The sequence below is a fragment of the Alosa sapidissima genome, chromosome 7 (assembly GCF_018492685.1).
Source record: "Alosa sapidissima isolate fAloSap1 chromosome 7, fAloSap1.pri, whole genome shotgun sequence".
In the NCBI taxonomy this organism is placed as follows: domain Eukaryota; kingdom Metazoa; phylum Chordata; class Actinopteri; order Clupeiformes; family Clupeidae; genus Alosa; species Alosa sapidissima.
Window position 1 is genome coordinate 31,331,576 of NC_055963.1, and position 24,000 is coordinate 31,355,575.

The 24,000-nt window shown below is 46.8% G+C and overlaps 1 protein-coding gene across 12 annotated transcripts in view; it reads left to right on the top strand.

Moving 5' to 3' along the window:
- Positions 1-24,000, top strand: part of hspg2 (heparan sulfate proteoglycan 2) — a 99,035-nt gene that overhangs the window by 49,912 nt on the left and 25,123 nt on the right. For 9 of the 12 annotated variants that reach the window (XM_042097895.1, XM_042097903.1, XM_042097900.1 and 6 more), the window contains 25 exons: positions 13-134; positions 292-375; positions 6,868-6,932; positions 7,056-7,123; positions 7,242-7,382; positions 7,599-7,790; positions 8,191-8,232; positions 9,161-9,349; positions 10,122-10,229; positions 10,582-10,674; positions 10,769-10,858; positions 11,262-11,492; positions 11,848-11,961; positions 12,272-12,399; positions 12,577-12,663; positions 12,983-13,041; positions 13,154-13,318; positions 13,712-13,822; positions 14,433-14,530; positions 14,787-14,967; positions 18,602-18,661; positions 20,839-20,961; positions 21,621-21,773; positions 22,036-22,178; positions 22,449-22,526. In XM_042097895.1, coding sequence (XP_041953829.1) covers positions 13-134; positions 292-375; positions 6,868-6,932; positions 7,056-7,123; positions 7,242-7,382; positions 7,599-7,790; positions 8,191-8,232; positions 9,161-9,349; positions 10,122-10,229; positions 10,582-10,674; positions 10,769-10,858; positions 11,262-11,492; positions 11,848-11,961; positions 12,272-12,399; positions 12,577-12,663; positions 12,983-13,041; positions 13,154-13,318; positions 13,712-13,822; positions 14,433-14,530; positions 14,787-14,967; positions 18,602-18,661; positions 20,839-20,961; positions 21,621-21,773; positions 22,036-22,178; positions 22,449-22,526 — 2,925 coding nt within the window. The remainder of the gene's footprint in view (positions 1-12; positions 135-291; positions 376-6,867; positions 6,933-7,055; positions 7,124-7,241; positions 7,383-7,598; positions 7,791-8,190; positions 8,233-9,160; positions 9,350-10,121; positions 10,230-10,581; positions 10,675-10,768; positions 10,859-11,261; positions 11,493-11,847; positions 11,962-12,271; positions 12,400-12,576; positions 12,664-12,982; positions 13,042-13,153; positions 13,319-13,711; positions 13,823-14,432; positions 14,531-14,786; positions 14,968-18,601; positions 18,662-20,838; positions 20,962-21,620; positions 21,774-22,035; positions 22,179-22,448; positions 22,527-24,000) is intronic. The other 3 variants (XM_042097904.1, XM_042097901.1, XM_042097906.1) reach the window with 3 other exon arrangements.

The following is a 24,000-nucleotide window of genomic DNA, read 5'->3' on the forward strand; positions in this document are numbered from 1 at the left end:
TACATCCTGCAGCAATGCCAGCACAACACTGAGGGACCCCGCTGTGACAAGTGTAAACTCGGCTTTTACGGCAATCCTGCAACTGGTGGACCAAACGCATGCCAACGCTGTCCATGCCATCAGTTACCTGGCCAGTGAGTTACTCCTCAGACATCATGCACACACACACACACACACACACACACACACACACACACACACACACATACATACACACACAAGGAACATAATATTAAGCATAATTAAGAAGATTGTTCAGTGGTATAATTATTTTGTTTGTGTGTCCTGCAGGCCTCCCATCTACTGCTCCCAGGGTGGCGATGGTCAGCCCGTCTGTGAGTGCCCAGCAGGCTACACCGGCCGTCGCTGTGAGAGGTGAGCTTGCTGAGCGGGACATGTTTGGGGGGGGGGGGGGGGGGGGGGAGCCCACACCTCTGAAGAAGTGTGGGCTCACAGCATGTTGAGCTTGGTGTGGGGAGCGTGGTGTGCTTAAGTGTGGGCGGGATGGGAGAAGCGAAAAGACCCATCCCAGAGTGTGAGTAGGGGCTTATTGAGGGTGTGACGGCTACTGATGGTTGTTACCCAAGCATAGCTGATTGGACTTCCTGTTGGACACAAAATGGTACTGTTCATGAATTAGAGCATAGAGACAGCAGTAGAAGGACAGAAGTAGAAGTATGAAGCAAATTAGAATATCAGTAGAATATCAGTAGAATATAGTAGAATATAGTAGAATCAGTAGAACGAAGAGCACAGTGGAATATCAGTAACAGTAAAGAACAGCACACACATGCAGTAAAAGAACCAAGTGAATGGCTTTAGTAGCAATATGAGCTGCTCCCGTAGCCCATGTGGATGTGAATGTGTATATAGAGGGGTTTTAATTATACCCCCCTCTCCAAGGGAAATACTAGGCTTGGTGTAAACAAAGAGAGATGTGTTCCTCAACTAATGCTATTCTTTCTTGTAAACATGTAGCAAATCCCTATTTTTACCTCTACGTTTAACTCCCAGGATGTCATTACCATTTTTGTAATTATAGACATTTCCAGCTCTCCTCGTAAGGCATGTGTATCATCTATGCTTTTCTTCTGATGTAAAGTAAATTGCACCAAATACATTAGCTTCGCATAGCCAGCTGGTTCACTGATCATAGTTCACATGTAGAGCGTGACTTTCTTGATTGTTTATCAAAGTGTCGAATCGAATGGATGCAATTTTGTGTCATGCACTCACCACTTCTTCACTTGCACTTACCTGCAGACTCGTCTGCTTGGTTTTATCTTTCAAGTGAAATTGAGATTTTACACTCTCTTGTTCACAAGTATATTTTACTGCTCTCGTTGGGTTTGGCTGTGGCCACAAGAGATCTGCTCCTTTTGGATATGTGTATTGTCTGTTGGTGCACATATGACTGTATTTGGTTGAGAGGTGGCACAGTATGCTGTACGAACTCCTTCAAGTTGTCCTGACTGCTTGCTCTTTCTCTGTCTTCTTCCCTCTTGCTTCAGCTCTAGTGCTTTGCTGTACGTTTTCTAGAGTCCTTGTAACTGCTTTCCTCTCCGCGGCCCTGCTCTCTGAACTGCTCGGTTGTGCTTTATTACGTGAGACATGTGGCATCAGGGGGTTTCTGTGGTCAGTGTTTATGCCTGTGGTGTTTTTTACACACTGGATCTCGAAGGCATAAATGTCATGGTGGCTAGGAACATGTGAAAAACCTATCTCTGGGCTTGTGAAGCTTTGCTACTCTGCCTGAGTGCAAAGGCAGTTGGGTGACTGGAGGGGGAAGCTGTCAAGTTATATGAAGGCTTTTGATGAGCCGCTCTCTGATTTCTGGCTTTTCTGGCCGTTTTGAAACGGAGCAGGCGGTCTGATGACGCCTGTGGAGATCTCTACCTGGAGGGGTACCTGCCTGGCAACTGTGACAACACCATCATCTTCACTAATGAGACCGTATTTGTGGATGGAAGTGGCGCTCACTCTACCAGCATGGAAGAGGTCACCATTAAGCCAACAGGCAGGTGGCACGCGGGCCGCATCTTACTGTCCTCAACGCAGCGCCAGCTCCCAGTCACACCACAAGCCCATCTCCCCTTTAGTCTCACAGGAGCCCCTTCACGATTCACCCCAAGTCGACAGACCCGAGAGAAAAGTCTGGACTATCTGCTACGGTACTACTTGGACCGCTTCAACCTGCGATTGCTCATGCTGGAGGGGAACACGCTTGACATGAAAGACACCCTGCAGGTCTTGGGCACCCAGCAGCAGCAGTTGAACTCTCAGCTTGGCCAACTGCGGGGCCAGATGGCTGTCGGTCGGGTGGAGGACAAAGTGGAGATTCTGGCCAAGAACTACACCAACATGGAGACCCGACTGAACCGTCTAGAGGATAGACTGGAGATTTTGATAGATGGATTCACCGCCCTGGCACAGGAGATCAACAAGATCAAACGCACAAGGCACATGTCTCGCTCCGTACAGGAGGGCAGAGGTCTTCCTACAAGCACTGCCATCCCTAGACTCACTACTATCTCCAGAGCTACCACCAGACCTCACAGGAGAACAACAGTCTTGAGCAGAGTACTCCTACCCATCTCGATCACCAGAGTACCTGTTCCTAAAAGCATTCCCACACCATCTATAAGGAAGTCCAATCCCAGAACTCCCTCAAAACCAGCGGGACGGTCTAAGGCTCAAAAGAGGGACAGAGACACTGCTCAGTCTGTTGTCAAAAAGAAACAGAACAATGGAAACAGCTCAAAGAAAGAACAATCAAAGTCCTCAAGCTCAAATGTCACACAAGCACCAAAGAAAAAGACTCAAGCTACCAAAGCAAGTGAGACCGCTGTCAGACCTCAGTCAAAAACTCAAAGACAAAAGCCAAGGGCTTCTCAGAAGGAGGCATCAGGGAAAGTCCACAATATAAGTGGCACACAAGCTACCAAGGCTGGCAGTACTAAATTACAAGGGAGAGAGCCTCAAACAACTACAAGGTTTCAAGTTGAGCCCCCATCTCATAAGAAAAAGCCTCCTTTGAAAGAATCAAAGAACAAGTCAGCAACCAGCTACCCCAAACAAGCGCCAAGCATCAAGTCTCCTAGTCAAACCAAAAATGCTCACCAAACTGTACCCAAGGCTCCTAGCCAAAGCAAGAAACGGCACCAGTCAACATCCAAACCTCCCAGCCAAAGCAAGAAAGACCACCGATCAGTTGTCGAGATTCCTAATCAAAGCAAGAAACAGAAGGGATCAGGTGTCAAACCTCTAAGCCAAAGCAAAAAACAGGTCCCGTCATCTGCTAAACCTCCCAGCAAAAACAGCAAAGCGCACCGATCAGTTGTCAAGATTCCAAGCAAAAGCAAGAAAAAGCACCAATCCGCTGCCAAACCTCCAAGCCAGAGCAGGAAAGACCTACCAATCTCCAAGGTTCCCAGCCAAAGTAAGGTACGGTCTAGCAGAACTAAGAAAGAGCAACAATCCTCACCCAGGGCCTCTGGCCAGACACAAAAAAGTCACAAGTCACCCGTGAAGTCCTCCAGTCAAAGTAAAAAAGAGCCCCCATCAGGAGCAAAGGCTGCTAAACAGAAGAAGACAGAGGAGCAACCAGTATCTAGAGGTCAAACCAAAAGGGAGAAAAAAACAGCATTCAAGCCCTCCAGCCAAACCAAGCGAGACGGAACCCGTCACTCTAAGAGGACTAATGAAGATGGTAAAGTTCCCACAGAGTTATTCATTAGGAAACCCTCACATAATAATGGCAAAGACCAAACTCCAAGGTTGTATCAGTTGGATAGTCCACTTCACAATGGCCAAAGTGAGTCAAAACTCAAAACAATCCCCAAATCTCACTCCTCACACACTCCCCTGAGGGAGTCAAACACTAGAGTCAAATTGAATCCTGAAAACAGGCAACACTCTCAGTCACAGTCGAGTGCCTTGGACCTTCTCAGTATTCTTCAGGGAAATTACAAGAGCAACAAGAAGGACCCTGCAAATGCTGAGCTACATATAGTTCTAGGACGGCTGGCTGTCCCCATCAAAATCATCCCCGAGTCGTAATGAAGCTTTGGTCTCTTTTGTGACAGAAACATGAAGTTATGATTTCATGATTTCATAGACACATTAAACTGAGAAAAATTGCAATGTTCTTTGTTTTGACAAACTTCAGCAGTATGGATATCCTGGTATCTTGCACAACCAGGACTTCCATGACTGTTATGCGGTGTGCTGAAATAACAGACACCCCTTCTGTATCTTTACTCATATATCCAACTATATGCTATGAGCATCGATCCTATAAGAACATTTTAGAGGACTTAGAAAATTAATGAATTAAAAAATTAATTTTGCCTCATGCCATAACAATGAAGACATCTGCATTTTGAGGGATAATGTATCGTTTATATTAGCCTCACAGCCTGCCAGAGTCATTTCTGTCCTATACTATGGAAAGTTTTCACGATTTTCTAAAGAAGTGATCTTGCTAATTAGCAGTCTAATTGTACTACCCTTTTAGCTAGTTTGTAGGCCATGTTTCAGAACAGATTGAAGGAGTTTTTTTTGTTGTTGTTCATGAGGCTGATCTATGTGTACGATAACAGTAAACACTGCAGGGCCAGTTTCACGGACAGGGATTTAGCCTAGTCCTTGACAAAAAGAGAACTTCAATGATGATCTCCACTGAAAATAAAACTTTGTCTAGGACTAGACAAAATCCACGTATGGGAATCTGGCCCTATGGGTTGAACAACTATGGAGAAATCATGGAAATATCTGGTAAAGGAAGGCCACAGTCATTTTGATCACCAAATATTCTCAGTTAATCTCACTCTTTAAAGACAATTTGTTTTAGACATAAATTATTTTAATTATTTAACCATGTCATGTTGTTAATTGAGTACCATACACTGGATGTATTGTCGTAGCATATTCTGTCATATTAACTTTTTTTTACTGTTTTATGTCTATGTATGTTCATGCTAAGCTGTATATTTGGAAGCAGACATTTTTACTTGAACATTATGTCTTTTATGTAGCTGCAGGACAGGTTTTAAGTGCGTTTTGGATATTGTCATAGACTACCTCAAGGACAAAGAATTAGAGAAATCACATACAATTGTCCTTTATAAGATGGGTGAAGATGGGTTTACATCCAGTATTGGATATGGATGGATTTACATGCTGAATCTTGTGCATTTTCCAAGTGTAAACTTAACTGTCATGGTTGAATAAAAATCAGTCTGTAGTCAACAAGATTATCCAAGTAGCTAACCAGTAATAGTGGTATGACTTAATGCATTTAAATTATGTAAATTTAACCATTCCAAGTGCAATATTAACATGCATTATTGGACATTATTTTGCCAAAACTGAGCGCATTTGAACTCTTAGCCGTCCATTTTGTGTAAATAGAAGTTGTGTATTATACTTAATTTATATGGACTTTAACATTATTATACAGTCATTTTGTTTGCTTTGTTTTATTGGCCATGTATTTCCAATAGCAGTGATCTTTGGACTCCTCTCTCATGCATTAGTTAACCGTATATCCCTAAAAAATAAAAGACACGTCAGTTTTTCAAAGACGGTTATAAAGTTATGAAGTTCCTTCCTCATGTGTTGGCTGTTCTGTTTGGACATCTCTGGAGCTTCCAGTGAGCAGGTAAGAGTCCCAGGACCATTGAACCCCCACCCCCCTTGACCCAAACCAGCTCCGAGAGAAGGGTTTAGAGGGTTAGCTTCAGCCTGTATGCTTCCCAGTTGGCCACCACCATCTTTAAATATGGTGTCTGACGTGCTCCCTTCTAGCCACATTCACAAATAAGCCAATTAGGTGCCATATTACTGGTGGACACATTACAGTAGTTTGTTGTCCTTGTGGATTGGTGGATGAACTACCAATTTCCTGCTAGAAGAATCAGCCAACCCACATGGACAACATTGTTTGTGACCGTCAATGATGTGGCACCCATTTGGCCTGTTTGTGAGAATGTGTCCAGAAGTGAACATATATTGGACCCCATTTTTATAGATGGCAGCAGCCCACTGAGTATATTTGTGGCTGAATTAGCTAACCTAGCACTGGCCATTGAAGTGAATGGGAGTTGGTACTTCCTCACTTTCTCCAGTTCTATACAATACCTCCATGGGCTAGGCCTGCTTGGGTGCCGAGGCTTTCCAGCTTGATGTCCCTGATGGATAAAGCTGTTCTGCAGCATTTCACTGTTGCCTTGCTTCTTTTCCTCCAGATGTCTTGTGCTGTTATTTTAGTAGTGTGAGATGCTCTTGTGCAGTGTGACTGGACAGATGGTCTCAACATGTGCACCATGTTGAGAGAGTCATGACCATCTCTGTTGATTGATCATAGCTCTTTGGCTGTTTGTTGTTTCCTGGGTGAATCATGATGCACTGTAGCTAAGAGCCATTGGAAGACGTAAGCTTTGTTGTGAGTCGCTCTCTGTTTCTGTGCTGTGTGTAACATGGGGTATTTTGATGTCTTTTAAAGACATTGGAGTCAATGAATGTAGGTGGTGCCATGACGATATGAACTGGTGCTGTTCACTTTTTTAAAAGCTGGTGTGCAAGGTTTTCTCTTCATGCTTAGCAAACATTACTATGGTTTACCACTTTCTGTTTTTATACGTTGGTATCATTCAAGGTTTCCTCCTTTACTATTCAATGTTATGCTCTGCAACTACTGTTATGCTCTGTAACTACAAATGAGTTGTACGTCCCACTTATGCTGTTGAACCAAATGCTTCACCATGTTAGACACAGTGTCACTGAAGTTTAATAGTTCATTTGTGAAGCTAATAATAATAGTTTGTTTGTGAAGCTACGTGTTGATAATTGCCATTTCTTTTGCAGCTGTGCACCTGGATATGTAGGAAACCCACTAAGTGGACGGAGCTGTTCACGAGACAATAACGAAGGTAAATGTTTGTGTTCCCCAAAAAAAACATGTGTTGAGTGCCCGACTAGGTACGCCTTACAGAGAGAGGTGCTGGTGATGGCTGGTTTGTGCTGTCTGATGGTTTTTGAAATCTTCTTCTCAGGAGGCTGCTACCAGTGTGACGAGAGAGGAAGTGAAGGTTGCAGTGGCAATGGTGCCTGTCGCTGCAAGGCAAGAGAATGACAGCAGAGTGTTTGAATTGCATTCAAATATCTTCTCTATACATGTACTGATGATTTGCATTCACACATGGTTATATGTGGATTTTTGTGTTCATTTGTGTTTTTAGGCGAATGTGGAGGTCCCATACTGCGACAGGTGCAAGCCCAACAGCTTCTACCTGAGTCCTCTAAACAAAGATGGCTGCCTGTCCTGCTTTTGCATGGGCATCGTCCAGAAGTGCGATAGTTCCAACTACTACCGAGACGTGGTACGGAAAGGGAATTGAGAGCAGGGGGTCAGAGGGGTTAGCTTCAGCCAGTTAGCATCCTAGCTGGCTAGCTGCCACCATCTTTAAAAATGATGTCCGACATGTGTTCACTTCTGGCCCCATTTGCACAAACAAGCCAATTAGGGGCACGTGCCTTGGTTACTGGGAAAACATCTACTAAAAATGCCCCCCCCCCCCCCTTCTCTGGCTGGCTAGGTGTCCACCTCCTTCTCACCCAGAAACTTCCACGACTTCTCGCTGGTGAACCGGCAGGGCACCACAGTGATCACCAGCGGCTTCAGTGTGGAGGTGTCCACGGAGGGCACACGCCTGTCCTACAGTCACTTCCAGAACTTGAGCCAAGAGCCCTACTACTGGCAGCTGCCCGGACTCTACAAGGGAGACAAGGTAGCGTTCACCTCAGCGTCAGACACCTCCATCACATCTCCTGGATCCGCTTCACTCCACACTCCTCCACCTATCTTCTTTTTTACAAGCTCTCTGTCTCACTTCCTGCTTCCCTTTTATATGCTTTCTCTTTTCTTCTCTACGTTATGGGTGATTCTCTGCCTCTTGAGTAAGCGGAAGTGTTGCCCAGAGATCCATTGTTTAGGTTAAATGCTTTCAGGCAATTGAGGTTGTGATCTCTGGCGTGGCTGGGCAAATGTGACTGGACATGTTGCTGTTACCGTTTTCCATCAAGTGACGTTTCAAGTTTCATTGGTGGATTAGTGGTCTGCTGTGCAGATGTTTGTGTTTGAAACGCCACTTGAACGTAACCATGACTGCGCGCCTTGCCTCTTTTTAGGGAGGAACCAAAAAATTGGCTCGACCAAGGCGAGCACCACAGGTAAAAAGGTTTAGAAAACAAGCATGTGTGTGTGTTATGCGTGTAACATTTGTGTCTGAATATTTGCTTGTGGGGTTAATCTCACTGACCTTGACTACTCACTGAGCTCACAAGCTGACTTGAAAGACTTATCGGAACGAATGCCAGACATCCAAGCTGTTCTGAGTTGTTGCTCAGTATTTTGGTTGTTTTGTAAGTCTAAGTGATGCATAGCAGAAATGTTCATTGTAAATGAACTACAAAACGTTTTGGAGCATGTTTGTTCCAACACTTGCATGTGTTTTTTCTACATGAACATAATATTACTGATTAAAAAATTGCAGCAACCACATAAGTTCATTTTTTTGTGGTGGTATTTAACAGTAAACATTCCAAGCACTCCTCCCCCTCTAGTAAACAATTTATGGCTCTGTTCAAGTAACCACTCCAGTGCTTTCCCATGTTAGAGAGCAGTCTCCCCCCATGAAAAATCCCCCAGCTCTCCCACACTAAACCAGTTAACCTTTTCATTACTCCCTCCCATTATCCCTCCTAATTAACCATTCCACCGCCCTCTGGATCTCCAGACTGTGTGGCACACTATCTACGGAGCACTGTAATATTGGCAAGAATGAAGAGAGACTAACCTACTGTATGAGAAACCCCAGCGATTGAAAAATAATGTTGTCAGAGGCCCACGAGGGGCCAGTCTGCCACATTGTTTTACTTTAATAATTCAGCCCCACGCCTCCCTGGCGTTCCATGTGTCTTAACACCTCCGTTTGACACGAGAGAGAGAGAGAGAGAGAGAGAGAGAGAGAGAGAGCATGATCTCGCATGCAGCCCCGCTCCTTTTTGTGCATGGTTAGAACCGTCCCTCCCCCCCAGTCCTGTTCCTGTTAAAAAATAAAGGACTCCTGTGGCTCACTCCGTCTACTGCGCCCCCTAGTGGCCGTCAGATGAAGCACAGCTGCAGGACGATGAGATCTGGGCTCTCCTCTCCAGCTCCCCGGGGGCCCCTCATGCCCACCTTCTAGGCTCAGGGGCCAAGGCCTCCAGCCTCTCCTCTGGCCGCGCCAAAGCTGTGGGGGCTCCCGGCACCGCTGGTCACCTCCACAGCACCGAGCACTCAGCACAGGTAGAGTACCGACCCCAGAGGCCCAGAGCCTGGCCCACTCACGCAGCAGTCTCTGCCTGGGTTGGATTTATATAGGCAAGTCAGATAAGCAGCATGAGTCTTCAGATGAGTATGATGGCTCCCATCAGACAGACAGTGTTTGTGTTTTATATGAGTGTGTTTCTGTGTAAGTATCTTGGTGTGTGTATGTGTGTTTGTGTGTGTGTGTGTGTGTGTGTGAGAGAGTGTGTGTGTGTGTGTAAGTGTGTGTGTGTCCATGTTTAAGTTACAAAGCCATAGGGTGTTTTTCTGTGACTCATTTGTTGCCTTTTCGGGTGTGAATGTGAGTCAATGATTGTGTTAGTGTTTAACTGTTCAATGCTTGGGACGAACACAGCCTGTGGCTCTGGTCTCACAGACGAAGTTAATGAACAAACTGTAATTCAACCTTGACCGAGTGAGTCATCCAACTGACTGCCTGGACGCATTGTTGTGAGTGCAGAGAGGGTGAACAGGAGTTCATGTGGCTTTATAAGATATTACGTACCCATTGAAGCACAGAGTCTGTTTTAGTATCCCAACCATAATGGGTTCTCTGTGGGAGCAGTGGGAGTGTAGTTAAGAGGTCTGCCAAGTGAGCAGTCTGGACAGGTGGCATAGAATGGATTCTCAGTCTCTTTCTCTCTCTCTCTCTTCTGCTGTTCATTGTTTGCTCTGCTTGAATGCTTTACCTCTGTCTGTCTTTCTTTATCCTGTTCTTTCGCTCCTCTCCTCCCTCCTCCACCTGGTGCAGTCTTCCCCAGTGCACCACGGCTCTGGCACCAGCACCGGCTCTGCGACCGGCTCTCCCTCACAGGAGATGCTCTTCTGGCGCCTCCCTGAGCTCTACCGTGGGGACCAGGTAACCCGAGTGACCGGTGCATGTTTACTCTCCCACTGGGCCCACGGCGCCTCCTTGTGGACACTCGGTGTTCAGGGGTCAGCACGAGCCGAGCTCAAACTGACTCCAGACCAGTAGTTCATGTCTGTGTGCAAACATGGAGGGTGAACATGTGTGTCTGTTTAAATGTTTTGTCATGAAAACTGAAAATATACTCTGCTGAAATACTGTATGTAATAATAAAATGTATTCAGATTGTAATGAGTGTATCTGTATCAGTCCAGTATTTTAGACATAATGTTTAAGAACTGAGGTAAAAGACCAGAGCTTGTAGTAATTCAGAGGTGGGTGTCCCTGCTCTTCCCTGCTTCAGGTCGGTTCGTACGGTGGGAAACTCAAGTACATTATCTCATACGTTGCTGGACAGAGAGGAACACCGATCGACGATATTGATGTCCAGATTATTGTGAGTATGCACTCAGGTTTTATATATCATACACATATTGGATATAACACACTCTCACACACACACACACACTCATGAGTGTGCTCTATTTCAGGGAAATGACATCACCTTGGTGACACGGCAGCCCTGGCAGAGAAGCCGAGGTCCGCGGGAGACCCGTCATTTTGAGGTCATCTTCAGAGAGGTGAGAAGTGGAGCTGCAGTGCTGCCCAACCAATCACCTGTGCCTCTCATGACATCTGTCAACCAATCACCTGAGCCTCTCATGACATCTGTCAACCAATCACCTGTGCCTCTCATGACATCTGTCAAACAGAACGCTATGACTCCCACAGCTCATTACTTGACTCATTACTCATTATTAACAGTGGACTTTGTCATAATTCTGTATTATATAACACTTTGGACATTGGACATTGGACTTATGAAGAGCAAACATAGCCTTGTCTCAGCATCCTAACATGCTGGTGCATGGTTTCACTTCTCTCTCATTGGTCATATCTGTGTGTGTGTGTGTGTGTGTGTGTGTGTGTGTGTGTGTGTGTGTGTGTGTGTGTGTGTGTGTGTGTGTGTATGTGTGTCTGTAGGAACACTGGCAGCGTCCCGACGGCATGCCGGCGACGCGTGAGCACCTGATGATGGTGCTGGCGGACCTGGCCGACGTGATGATCCGCGCCTCCTACGACACGGAGATGCGCTCGTCCTCCATCCACGGCGTCAGCATGGAGGTGGCCGTGCCTAACTTCACCGGCCTGCAGCGGGCCGAGGAGGTGGAGCAGTGCCAGTGCCCGCCTGGGTACCAGGGCCTCTCCTGCCAGGTGAGAGGGGGATGAAGGAATAAAGTAGGGAGGGAAGGAATAAAGGAAGGTAGGACTGGTTGACTGAGTGACTGATTGACTGGATAAATTGATGGATGGATTTATGATTGAATGGATCGGTGGATGGATGGATGGATCAGTCAGTCAGTCATTCAGTCTGTCAGTCAGTCAATCAATCAATTGGAATTGACTCCAGATTTTAAGGGGGATTTTGAGTGCTGTTTAAATATTTTTTATCTGTTAACAAGTACTACTGCACCATATACTGTACCTGTTTGTATGCCTGGTGTATGTGTGTGTGTGTGTGTGTGTGTGTGTGTGTGTGTGTGTGCGTGTATGTGTGTCCATGCCTCAGGACTGCGCCCCAGGCTTCACCCGCTCCGGTAATGGCCTGTACCTGGGGAGCTGTGAGCCATGTGACTGCAACGACCACTCAGATACCTGTGACCCCGAGCAGGGCACCTGCACCGTGAGTGACACCTCAAACCCCTTGCACACTCTCCCAGCTCTGAACTGGGCTCAGGCTCCACTGGCCTAGAACATGGGATGTGAGAAATAGGAACGTGGGAAGATAAATGTGGGAAGAGTGTTTTGTATTTATAGTTTTGTTCTTTTGGTTCTGTATTTGTATCTCTGCTGGGACACAATCCTTCTGTGTGTGACGGTGTTTTGTAAGGCCTGTGCTGTGCTTGTGTGTCTGTGTGTGTGTGTGTGTGTGTGTGTGTGTGTGTGTGTGTGTGTGTGTGTGTGTGTGTGTGTGTGTGTCTGTGTCTGTGTAGAACTGCCAACATAACACCATGGGGGATATGTGTGAGAGCTGTGCCCCAGGATTCTTTGGCGACCCCACAGCTGGGACTCCAGAGGACTGCGCACAATGTGCCTGCCCACACAATGACCCCGACTTCCAGTGAGTTAACACAGCCTTACACACACACACACACACACACACACACACACACACACACACACACACACACACACACACACACACACACACACACACACACACTCACACATGTGGTAGAAACTACTGGTCCTCCAAATATCAGGATGTTGACGTATGGTTTTTGTGTGTGTTTTGTAGGTTCTCCCCAACGTGTGAGAGTCTGGGTAACGGAGGGTACCGCTGTACGGCCTGTCAGCCTGGTTACACTGGACAGTACTGTGAACGGTAAGCTGCCCGTCTACACACACACACACACACCCTCATTGATTTTCCAATGACTACTCTGGAAACTCTTAGCTGAATGACCTCGATATCTTCAGCTCAAGAGTCCTTATTGACCTATGAGCAATCGACTGACTCAAAACTGGCTCTCCACCATCATTCAGTGGCTGTAGACCATTGTTACGCAATCTGTAACACCACAAGAATGTGCTCTTTGGCATGTACTTAAGTGTTTGTGAGTTTTGGGTCTGATTATTCAATCAATCTTTTTTTCTGTCCTCTCCCTTCCTCTCCATTTCTTTCTCTCTCCCTCGCTGCTCAGCTGTGCTCCGGGCTACGTGGGAAATCCACAAGATAGGGTACCATGCCGCCCCCATGACTGTGAGTTCTTTTGCAATGCTTTTGCTGTTCAGCTATGATTTCTCCCTTATGAAGGTAGTAGAAATGCATTAAGTGTGTGTGTGTGTGTGTGTGTGTGTGTGTGTGTGTACAGCGGCTGCCAACCTGCTGGTGCGTGTGTACCCTGAGCGTGTGCTGGTGGTTCAGGGCTCTCCGGTGACGCTCAGATGCCAGGTGAGTGGCACTCGTCCACACTACTATCACTGGACCCGCAACGACGGACGTGCAGTGCCCAGCAGCGCGCAGAAACGTAGGCAAGGTAAGGGACACACGTGCATACACATACACACACACACACACACACACACACACACACACACACACACACACACACACACACACACACTCCATCTGACTGTCTCTTATGCTCTCTTTCACTCTGTTTCTCTCTCAAACACACACACACACACACACACACACACACACACAAAAACACACACACACACTGACTCACTCCATCCGTCTCTTATGCTCTCTTTCTCTTTCTGTCTCTCACACTCACTCACACACACACACACACACACACACACACACACACACACACATACTGTATAGACACACACTTTGCCATCATTATAGCTATTAAGACATCCTCTGCTATTGTTGAGTGTGGGATAATGAGCTCCCCTGGTCTGTTTCCGTTTCCCACCAGGAGAGGAGCTGTACTTCCCCAGTGTCCAGCCCAGCGATGCTGGAGTGTACATCTGCACATGCCGGGACCAGCGTAGCACCAACCACAGCCGAGCTGAGATCATCGTCACCGGTACACGCACACGCACACGCACACACTCACACTTACTAACTAACTCCAAGTTTAGTAGCCCTGGATGCATGTGGAATGTAAGCTGGAGGGTGGAGCTTTTGTATGTCCTCTGGAGCTCATCTTGTGCTGACCACCCACCTAATCAGGCGTGTGATTAGACCCACTCAGCCCACCCTGCAGACCTCATGTGGCCCTAATGCGCCCGGGTCTGCTGCATGGGATAGCTACACTCATTAGAGTAGCTCAGGGACCTGGGGCACGATGGATTGAGCTGGCTTTCCAAAACCTGATAGGCCCAGGGGACACAGGGCCCCAGGGCCGTCATTTCCCCTCTCATCTGAGGAGCGCCTCGGGGCTTTGGCTTCTCTAAGCTCCAGAGTGCAGTTAGCAGCAGACGGCCACTTCACCTCTGCCAAGTGAAGCAGATTTGTTAAGAAAGTAAGAAGTGATCTTGAGGCAACAAAGATCATATATGTTTTTTTTTTCTCTCCAACCGCACTCCCCATTCCTCCCTCTCTCTCTCTCTCTCTCTCCCTCTCTCTCTCTTTCTCTCTCTCTCTCTCTCTCTTTCTCTCTCTCTCTCTCTCTCTCTCTCATCTTGTGTGTGTAGCATCCTCCAAGCCCATCGAGGTGTTCATTGAGGAGCCCAAAGTCCAGAGTGTCAGAGTTGGTTCAGATGTGAGCTTCATCTGCACAGCCAAGAGCCAGGTATGGTACGCACACACACACACACACACACACACACACACACACACACACACTTGCTTAAGTACAGCATTAGCAATTCCCCATTACATAATGCAAAATAACATTACCGATGTTACTTGTACATCACATATACTTATATGTCACATTCCTTATTTTTTTAACCCCCTCTCCCAAACTTGTCCTTGAGTAGTTCTAATAATCTCACTGGCATGCTGTGTATGTGTGTGTGTGTGTGTGACATTTATTCTCGCTGCAGTCGCCAGCCTACACACTAGTCTGGACCCGGAAGGGCAACGGCAAGCTGCCGAACCGGGCAATGGACTTCAACGGCATCCTGACCATCCAGAACGTGCAGCCAGAAGACGCCGGCGTCTACGTGTGCACGGGCTCCAATATGCTGGCCATGGACGAGGGCACGGCCATCCTCTCTGTCCCAGGTTCGTGATTGGCCTGTCCCACTGCCCGTCCCCTCAAGCCCTGGCGCTCCTCCCCCCACCTCAACCATGCTCTCCCCTGATTGGTGCATGCGCCTGCCTGTCCTCAGCCTCTCTTCCACCTCTCTCTCTCTCCTGCTCTGATTGGCTGAGTGCTTGTTATAACTGTAATGCTGCTACACACCATGCCCATCCAAACCATCCCCCTCCCTGCTGAATGACCTTTAACCCCTGCTCGCTGCTTCCTCCAAGGATCCTTCTGTTATCCTCTCTCTCTCTCTCTCTCTCTCTCTATCTCTCTCTCTCTCTCTCTCTCTCTCTCTCTCTCTCTCTCTCTCCTGCTTGGGCTTGGCACGGTGTCTGTGTGGAACCTGCTCCACTAGCAGTATATGATACAGCTTGTGAAGAATCATCTAAGTGAATTATGACTGGGCTGTCTCTCAATTCAACATAATTATTAGTAATTGATAGGCCAAATGACTATGGGAGCTCCGCTGGTAGGCAGTTACTGATCAAAGCATTAAGGGACGATCACAGAGGGAGTCATCTGAAATGACACTGATGCACGCAGGTTACAGAGAGGTTTTTAACCACTGCAGAATCCCCTCCCCTTCAAAAATGACTAGCAGCACAGGAATTGACCTGATTGACCCCAGTTGCCCATGGTTTGGTCCTGATGAGGAGCCAGACTGGCCCCTGACCCCAGACCCCTGTTGACACATCCTAGAGGCGGTGGCTCAGGTGACAACCCTGGCCTTGTGAGATCTTCACCCTCCCACAACCCCATCTCCAGGCCCTCATGAACCCCCCCCCCCCTCTCTCTCTCGTCCCTCTCAAAGTCCAGCTCCAGTGTCTGCACCACCAACGTCCCTGCCCTACTCCATCCTCCACACAGCTCGCCCCAAACACCTCCTTACCCCCACCTCCCTCGAGTCGCCTCGTGAGGAGAAGTGCCCAGGGGAGCTGTAGATTAGATTATTATTATTATTAGTTCTCCTCAGCCTCGTCCCATTACACCTCCTTATTCCCTCTCTCCCACTCTCCTACTCCTGCTCCCTCAGCTCCCCAGACCCCACCTACCCCAGGGCCTCCCCATATCTCCCTCACGCACCTCCACTCCCCTCCCTCCCCTCCACCTCTGGTGTAGAGTGGAAGGGTGTAGCTGTGGCCTCTGCTGTGATCCCCTTCATCAGCTCTGGTGTGGGGCTCTGCTCTGTCCCATCCAATGGTGTGTTCTTCGGCTGCCTTCCTCTGGTGGTGTTCAGCTAAAACGCCGGTGTGGGTTTCCTGGGGGCCTCTGCTTTGTGGGGGCGTTCCGGTGCTGGGTGTCGGGTGCTTCTGTCTTTCCCCTGAAGGCTGTGGTGCTCCGGGGGGCAGGTGAGGAGATGAGATCTGAGAGGGCAGGGAGGGCCTGGTGACACTGGCAAGAGAACCGCACTGCGGAAACCCAAACAAATACAAAAAAGAAGCAGAGGGGAAAAACGAACAGTTGGTTAATGTTGTTGTTATTGCTGTCTGAATTATGTCACTGTTTTTTTGTTGTTGTTGTTGTTGAATGTTTTTCAAAACGGTGCTATGAGGTGCTATGGTTGGACAGGACCGGGCAGATCAGCAGATGCAAATGCAGGGTCCTGTGTCTGTGGACTTTAGAGAGGTACAGACATGCTGTAGTCCCAGCATTCCCTCTGTATCTGTGGTCTTTACATTTGCATTTATTCGTTTAGCAGACGCTTTTATCCAAGGTGACTTAACAAAAATGAGGAATAACATTCAAGCTACAATGCAGAGGAGACTTCTAAAAAAGACGTGCTGTAGTCCCCGCCTGCTCCAACATTCATATGATAGAATAAGAGGCTGTGTGTCCGATAGCCAGATACCCAGATCAGTGGCATGGCTTTTTTTTTTTCATAATACTGTACGTTTGACTAGTCCTGTCACTATTTTTTATCATTTTATATTATGTGTTGATGTTACTGCTACTCCAAGAAAAATGCCACTGTGCCCTTCAAGACTGAAGCAAAACTTACATATCATGTCAAATCTTTTTTTTACAATCATATACTTGTAAAAAAAAACACTGATTGATTTTTTATCTTCACACTTTGTATTAGCTTTTTGCATTTAAGAATCACATATAGCTACTGTAAGTGTAATTCGAGGTAATTGTTTACATCAGTTGTAATGAGCTTGTCACAAACACTGGAATAATTTTTAATTGGCTATTTAATGTATGTCACACTTTGTGAATATATTCTGATTTGTCTTGATGTTCTGCACTGTTTAAGATGGGGTTGTAAGGGCAGTTATCACATAGTGCTACATTTATATTTTATAGGTACGAGGTACATCTATGTATGACTACTAAGACTTAATTTTCAACAATGAAATGATTTTTTATCAGCCGTTATCTTATTTTTTTTTTTTTACATTTTTTAGATCTCATAGATTGTTCTGGAGATTGTTGCTATGGTGCTTTCCTGTCAGATGAGAATCTTCACCAATGTTTATACTTTCATATTCCAGTGTATTTAATTTATGTAAACTGTGAAATGTCTGTATAAATGTCTGTAAAAAATTAAAATGTTTTTGATTAAAGTATCTCTGTTAGAGCATATACAGTGGACCAGACAAAAATGAAAAATGCAAACCAGCAGGTCTAAGGTCTCATCTCCACTCAAACACAGGTCAATTGTCAGTCATTCCCTGTAAAGTACAGGGGTTGCACAGCTGGAACACCCCCAGCAGGTCTGATAGCAGCAGACATGTTAGTTTGAGACTCCTTCACAAGTGCCCATAACGTTTGCACAGCTTCAGTGGAACTTTACAATGTGTTTTACTTTTTACTGAATCACAAGCTGTATCCAACAAATATGTATGGATGTTTGGACTCCATGCAAGTAAAGCTTTGACATGTTTTTTACTACTACTAACTGCATGCAGTTTGTGTGTTTGTGTGTGTGTGTGTGTGTGTGTGTGTGTGTGTGTGTGTGTGTGTGCAATGGATTTTCTACCCTCTTGTTTCCTCATTGGATTCTCTGCTCTTGTTATATAATTCCATGTACTTGAGTAAATGTGCATGGATATATGTTTTGGAGGGGTTTGAGATAAGTGTGTACAGTATGTGTGTGTACGCACACATAGGTGCGTGTTGTGTGTGGGGTTAAATGATAATGTCTAGTTTAGAGAATGTGTGTGTCTGTAAGTGTGTAGCAGGCATGGGCTGCATGTGATGATGCCTATGCCATTAAAAACGAATGCTTGTGTGTTTGAGTGTGTGTGTGTGTGTGTTTCTGAGCTGTGGTGTGCACCTCACCAGGTAAGTCTTAATGTCTGGAGTCTAACTTTGATTGGCTCTTTCGGATCACCTGATCTCCACCTGGTGCCTTAACATCTCCCTGTATACATCCACACTCAGATGCAGAATCTCCCCGACACCCTAGAGTCAGCCTCTGATTGCATCTAAAGTAAGACCAATGTCAGTCCATGATACGGTCGAGACTTGAGCTGCTACATGTGGCATCGATGGCACGTGGTGGAGATCAGGTGGCACTGGGCACGGTGTGTGGGCGTGCAGGTGGGCATCAGGGCCAGCCAGCGCTCTGAGGGTCTCACCCGTGGGTGTGTGTGTTTCTCACAGAAGCGTCTCAGACGCAGATGTTTTACACAGCCTATGAAATGTTTGAAGGCCATAGGAAGCGTAAGTCTGCATGCACCCCTCCCCCCTCCTTAAAAACCCCTCTGCATGACCACCTCCCTCCACCAGCATGGACCACGCCACTCCAGTCCTGCTCACGTACTGCACACACACACACACACACACACACACACACACACACACACACACACACACACACACACAGACACACACACACACACACACACACACACACACACACACACAAACACACACACACACACACACACACACAGGGCTGTACGTGTGTGACTGGAGTGGCCCCGGCGGAGCTGACCGCTGCATGTGCTCAGGCGAGGGAGACTCCTCTGTTGAGATCACCATCAGTTCACAAACACAAACAGCATTTAGGAAACACAGCCCTGACTGCCCTCAGGCTCAAGGCATAGTAGCGTGTACAGTCACTCAGTCAGCTACCTCACTCAGCCCCCCGCACCTTCACACTCCCCATTCAGGTTAATTGACTCTGCATAAGGCTTAGTGTACTGTGAAACTGCTGCCTGCACTCAGTGCTTTGCATTCAGATCCCTGGCCATGATTCGCAAGAGGCGGCGGTGTGGTTTTTTACAAATGGGAGCAGTGAATCACAGCTGAAATGGAGAGCCAAAGTGTGACGTCATCGATCCCTTACAACAATGCTGCTTGTTTCAAACTTGTTCCAAACTGCGTTGGAAACCAATCTTTATGAAAAGCAATCTCCATGAAGCTATCAAGAATCATTAATTCAAAGAATCGGTAAAAAAGCTGATATTGTGACTCATGTGCCATGAAGTATGATACATATTTATTTTATATAAATTTGCCATTAATTACTTTTTTTAATGCCATGTTTTATAATGTCAGCCATTCCACTGATTGATTTAGGCTCATCATTACGGAAATCATTACGGAAAAATTGGATCGGCCAACTACCACTATAAGTTAGAATTTGAAGTTTAGCTGCCATTGTTATGGGGGGTGACATCATCACTTTGCTCCTGTATTGCCACAGCTGTAATGGAGAAGCCCTCTGTCGCAGGGTCACGGTGATCTCAGACAGTGTACCCCCTCATCATCAACAGAGAGGAGTCCCTCTTAACACCATCCATTCCCTCTCTCCTCACTCTCTCCCTTCTCTCTCCCTCCCTCTCCATCTTCCTCTTCTGTCTCTTTTTTCTCTTCACCTTTCCTTCACCCCTTCCTGTCTTTTTTTCTTTTGTCCTTCTTCATCCCTGTTCCACCCCTTCCTTCACCCATCCTCCTCTCATACACCCTCTAATCACTTCCCCATCTCTCTTCCCACCTCTGTCTTCTCCTCTTTCTCTCTCTGTTCCCTCGTTCCCTCTCCTTCCTCTTTCTCACCCACTCTGCTCAAATCCCATCACTCCAGATGTTCACCACATCTGCACTAGAGTTTCCTTCATTACGCTTCAAACATCATACTGTGTTGCGCAAGCATCATCCATCTGCACCTGCATTCCATACCTACACTAAGGCTCACCTGTGATCACTGAGTACTGTCATTGACTGCATATGACCAGGCACAACACACACACACATTATACACAAACTAATTAGGTAACCGCATACATTTTAGTCTAAAGCCACAGACATGTAAGTTGAGTTTCAGCAGTTACCATAGGACAGACATCTGAAAAAGGCCAGGAGGCACTATAAATCTGTCAAAACCACAATTGCATCAGAGCAGCATCATCCATAATGACCAACTTTGTAAATAGGAGACCATAGGTTATTTTTTTAAGAACCTACACACACTCATACCCCACAAACTGTGAGAAGTCTATATAGTGGGCATTGACTGTCGCTGTCCAATGCTCATATTTTTAACTACACTACACAATCTTAAGGTCAAGCATCTCATCACAAGCTCAGGAATAGAGATGAAGAACACTGATCATCTTCCAGCCAATAGAGAGAAGATGAAAACTGGCATAGTATCGTGAGGGAGAGAGTAAATACAGATGGATAGTTGCATCTAAGGTAAGTAATTAGTGTAGAGTTACTCTGTTGAGGGACGTAGACCTATACAAGCACATGGAACAACAGTTTGTGTATGAGAGAGAGGATGTGTGTGTGTGTCTGTATGGGAGAGAGAGAGATAATGTGTGTGTGAGAGAGAGAAAGGGTGTGGATGTGTGTGGATTATGTATATGTGTAACCTTGTGTGTGCTGTGCTGCAGCTGTGGAGGGATCCCAGCCTGTGGCCACGGTCCACCCCCCAGTCCTGACGCTCCAGCAGGGTCAACGGGCCGAGCTTCGCTGCACTGCCACCGGAAGCCCCACCCCAGCCATCGAGTGGATAGGTAAGCACCACACACACACACACACACACTGTCCTTAAGGCCTGGAGTCCTTAAAGAAGAATTCCTGCTATTTTTCACATACTGTAGATCTCTATTTCTTGAAGTCACTGTAGGCTGCAGCAACTCGAGTTGGGTAGAACTGATTGTTTTTCGGTTTTTGATGTACCGACAGTACTCGGTGACCTCGAGAAACACCGGAATTCTCCTTTAAGGTCTGGTCACCCTCTGGTCTAAGCCCTCACCACTGGAATCCCCACCCTAGCCACTGAGTGTATACAGTAGATGAACACCACCAGCACCCTACGTACACATACATACACACACAAACACACACACTGTCCTTTATTCCTGGAGTCCTTTAGACCTGAGCCAGTAGGTACCCCTCTGATGTTTGTTCCTCAAACATGTACTGTACCACTGTTAAGTTTATCTGAAAATACTTTCTTTTTTTTTGTACGTTTGCGGGAGATTCTCCTATATGTCCTCCAGTCATGCAGTGGTTTGCCACCTGCGTGTTAACATGCTGGTGACCTTTTAATGGGACTCGCATGTCCTGAGGTGCGCTTTCAGACCTGATTATTTATCTGGAAAGTTCCACCTCGTCCCATGTGTTGGTGATTTAGAGTGTTTCCTCTAACAGTTCCTCCTCTGTCCCTCAGCCCCACCAGGCGGCCGGATCAGCCCCAGCGCGGTCATCCGCGGGGGAGTTCTGACCATCTCCTCTGTGGAGCGGTCGGACGAGGGCGAGTACATCTGCAAGGCCCTCAACATCCACGGAGAACACACCGCCCGCGGCGTCCTCTACGTGCACAGTGCGTCCCTCTTTAGCCTACATGTGAAATGGACAGATCCTTCATTGCACAGCCCTGCTATCTTCTCTCTTAAAACAGTCTGTTTCTAATCATTTGGCAATGTGTTATCTAATGTGTGTGTGTGTGTGTGTATGTGTGTGTGTGTGTGCTTGTGTGTGTGTGTGTGTGTGTGTGTGTGTGTGTGTGCGTGTGTGTGTGTGTGCTTGTGTGTGTGTGTGTGTGTGTGTGTGTGTGTGTGTGCGCGTGTGTGTGTGTACCTCAGGTGCCAGTCTGCCTCAGGTCCAGGTGAGCCCCCAGCGTGTGGAGGCCCACGAGGGTCAGACGCTGCGTCTGTACTGCCGTGCTGGTGGCACGCCCAGTCCTGGCCTTACCTGGAAGAAGAGGGGCGGAGAACTCCCCCCTCAGGTGAGATACCCACCCCACCCCCCCCACCCCCTCCCCTCCGCACCCCTAAAACCCTAACCCTGCATCCTGGACTGCACACTTCTAAGGGTTATGTTACTGGTCAACTATTTGGTTTGGTTGTATTTTGACTTTCTCCTTTCTTTCCCACTCTCTCTCTCTTTTTCTCCCTCTTCTTTTTTTTCTCTCATTCTCTCTTTCTCTCTTTGTCTGTCTCTTTGTTGTTCTCCACCATTTCTCTTGTTTGTTTTTGTCTTGCTGTTTTGTGTTCAGGCCATTCCCTCTCACGGTTTCCATCAGTTTAAAAGCAACAGTCTCGATGTGTTACAGAGACAAGTAGAGGAGCTGCAGGTCTGTCCGTCTGTCCATCTGTCTGTCCACCCCCTCAACCCCTCCAACATCTCCCTTTGTCAGACTCACCCCATCCCATATTACTGATGATCATTGCGCCCCCTAGTGGACTAAGTGCATGGTCAAAAGGGTTTTGCTGATTCATATCAAATTAATTCATAACAAGCAAAAGGCTCCGTGATAAGTGTGATAATGTTTTTTATATTTACTGACCACACACACAACACAGTTTGGAACCAACATGTGTTGGAAGTGAGTGACATCAGTGCTCTGAACCTCCTCACTGCACCTTCAGCTCTGTGCCCTCTGCCCCCCCCCCCCCGCATCCCCAACTCCTAATTTCCTCCCTCCACTTGCTCATTCTGCCTCCCTTCTTCATCTACTGTTTGCATCGCATCGTAGCACCCCTCACACCCCATCCCCTCTTATGGACCTCTCCCTCCACCCCCCATTACCCACAATTCACCATTTCACTGCACCTCTCCTCTGTTTACACCCACTCTGTCCTTTGCTGCCACCTCTCCTTACTCTTTAGTAGCCTACACCTCCTTACTGTCATCTGCTGTCTGCATGGTGTCACTGCACCTCCTGGACGCTACTGCCCCTCACTCACTATCACTCTCCCTAGCATGCTTGCTCTGGGTGCACTGAGTGTGTGTGTGTGTGTGTGTGTGTGTGTGTGTGTGTGTGTCTGTGTCACATGCCATGTGTGATCTAAACCAGACCGATAGGACTCCTGGTGGAGGAGATGTGCAGCTCTGTGTGATTGTGAGCCGAGTGGCTCCACTGAGACAGAGAAAGGAGACGGGAGCTCTATTTTGCTTGTTGTTTAGGGGCCCACCCAATGAGCCCTTGTTCTTGCTTTCACGTTGTTACGATTTCATCCTCAATCATTTACAGCAATCCTGTAATCATCTAATGACGATCCTATTAACACCAATCAGTGTAATTGTATGTCAAATCAGTGTTGCTCTTTTAACTTGTAATTACCGTTGAAGTTACTGTTGTTATGGTAACTTCGCTCAGGAGGGCCTGAAGCTTGTCTGCAGCAGAGGATGCTGCTGAGTGCTCGGCAGCACCCTCTTCAGGCCACACCGATAATTGGCTTAATTCATTATTTCAGAGTGATTAAACCAGATGCTGGCAAAACAACAACTAAACAAAAAATGGCTCACTCCGCCAGATCTTGGAGGGAAATACACTGAAGAAGTTGCTCTAGTCAGTTGATAATAAAATGCTTAATGTGGTCTTTGAGTAAGGAGCTACAGTCACAGGGAAGCCAGAATCCAAGAATTCATTCTCAGTAATGGTATATTAGAGCCAGGACATACGTCTCAATATATATCCCATACGTCTCAATACATATCTCATACGTCTCAATACATTTCCCATATCCCATACGTCTCAATACATATTTGTTTGAATGAGCAGATGTCTTCGTTTTGATCCATTTTGAATGATAGCATCGTTTGGC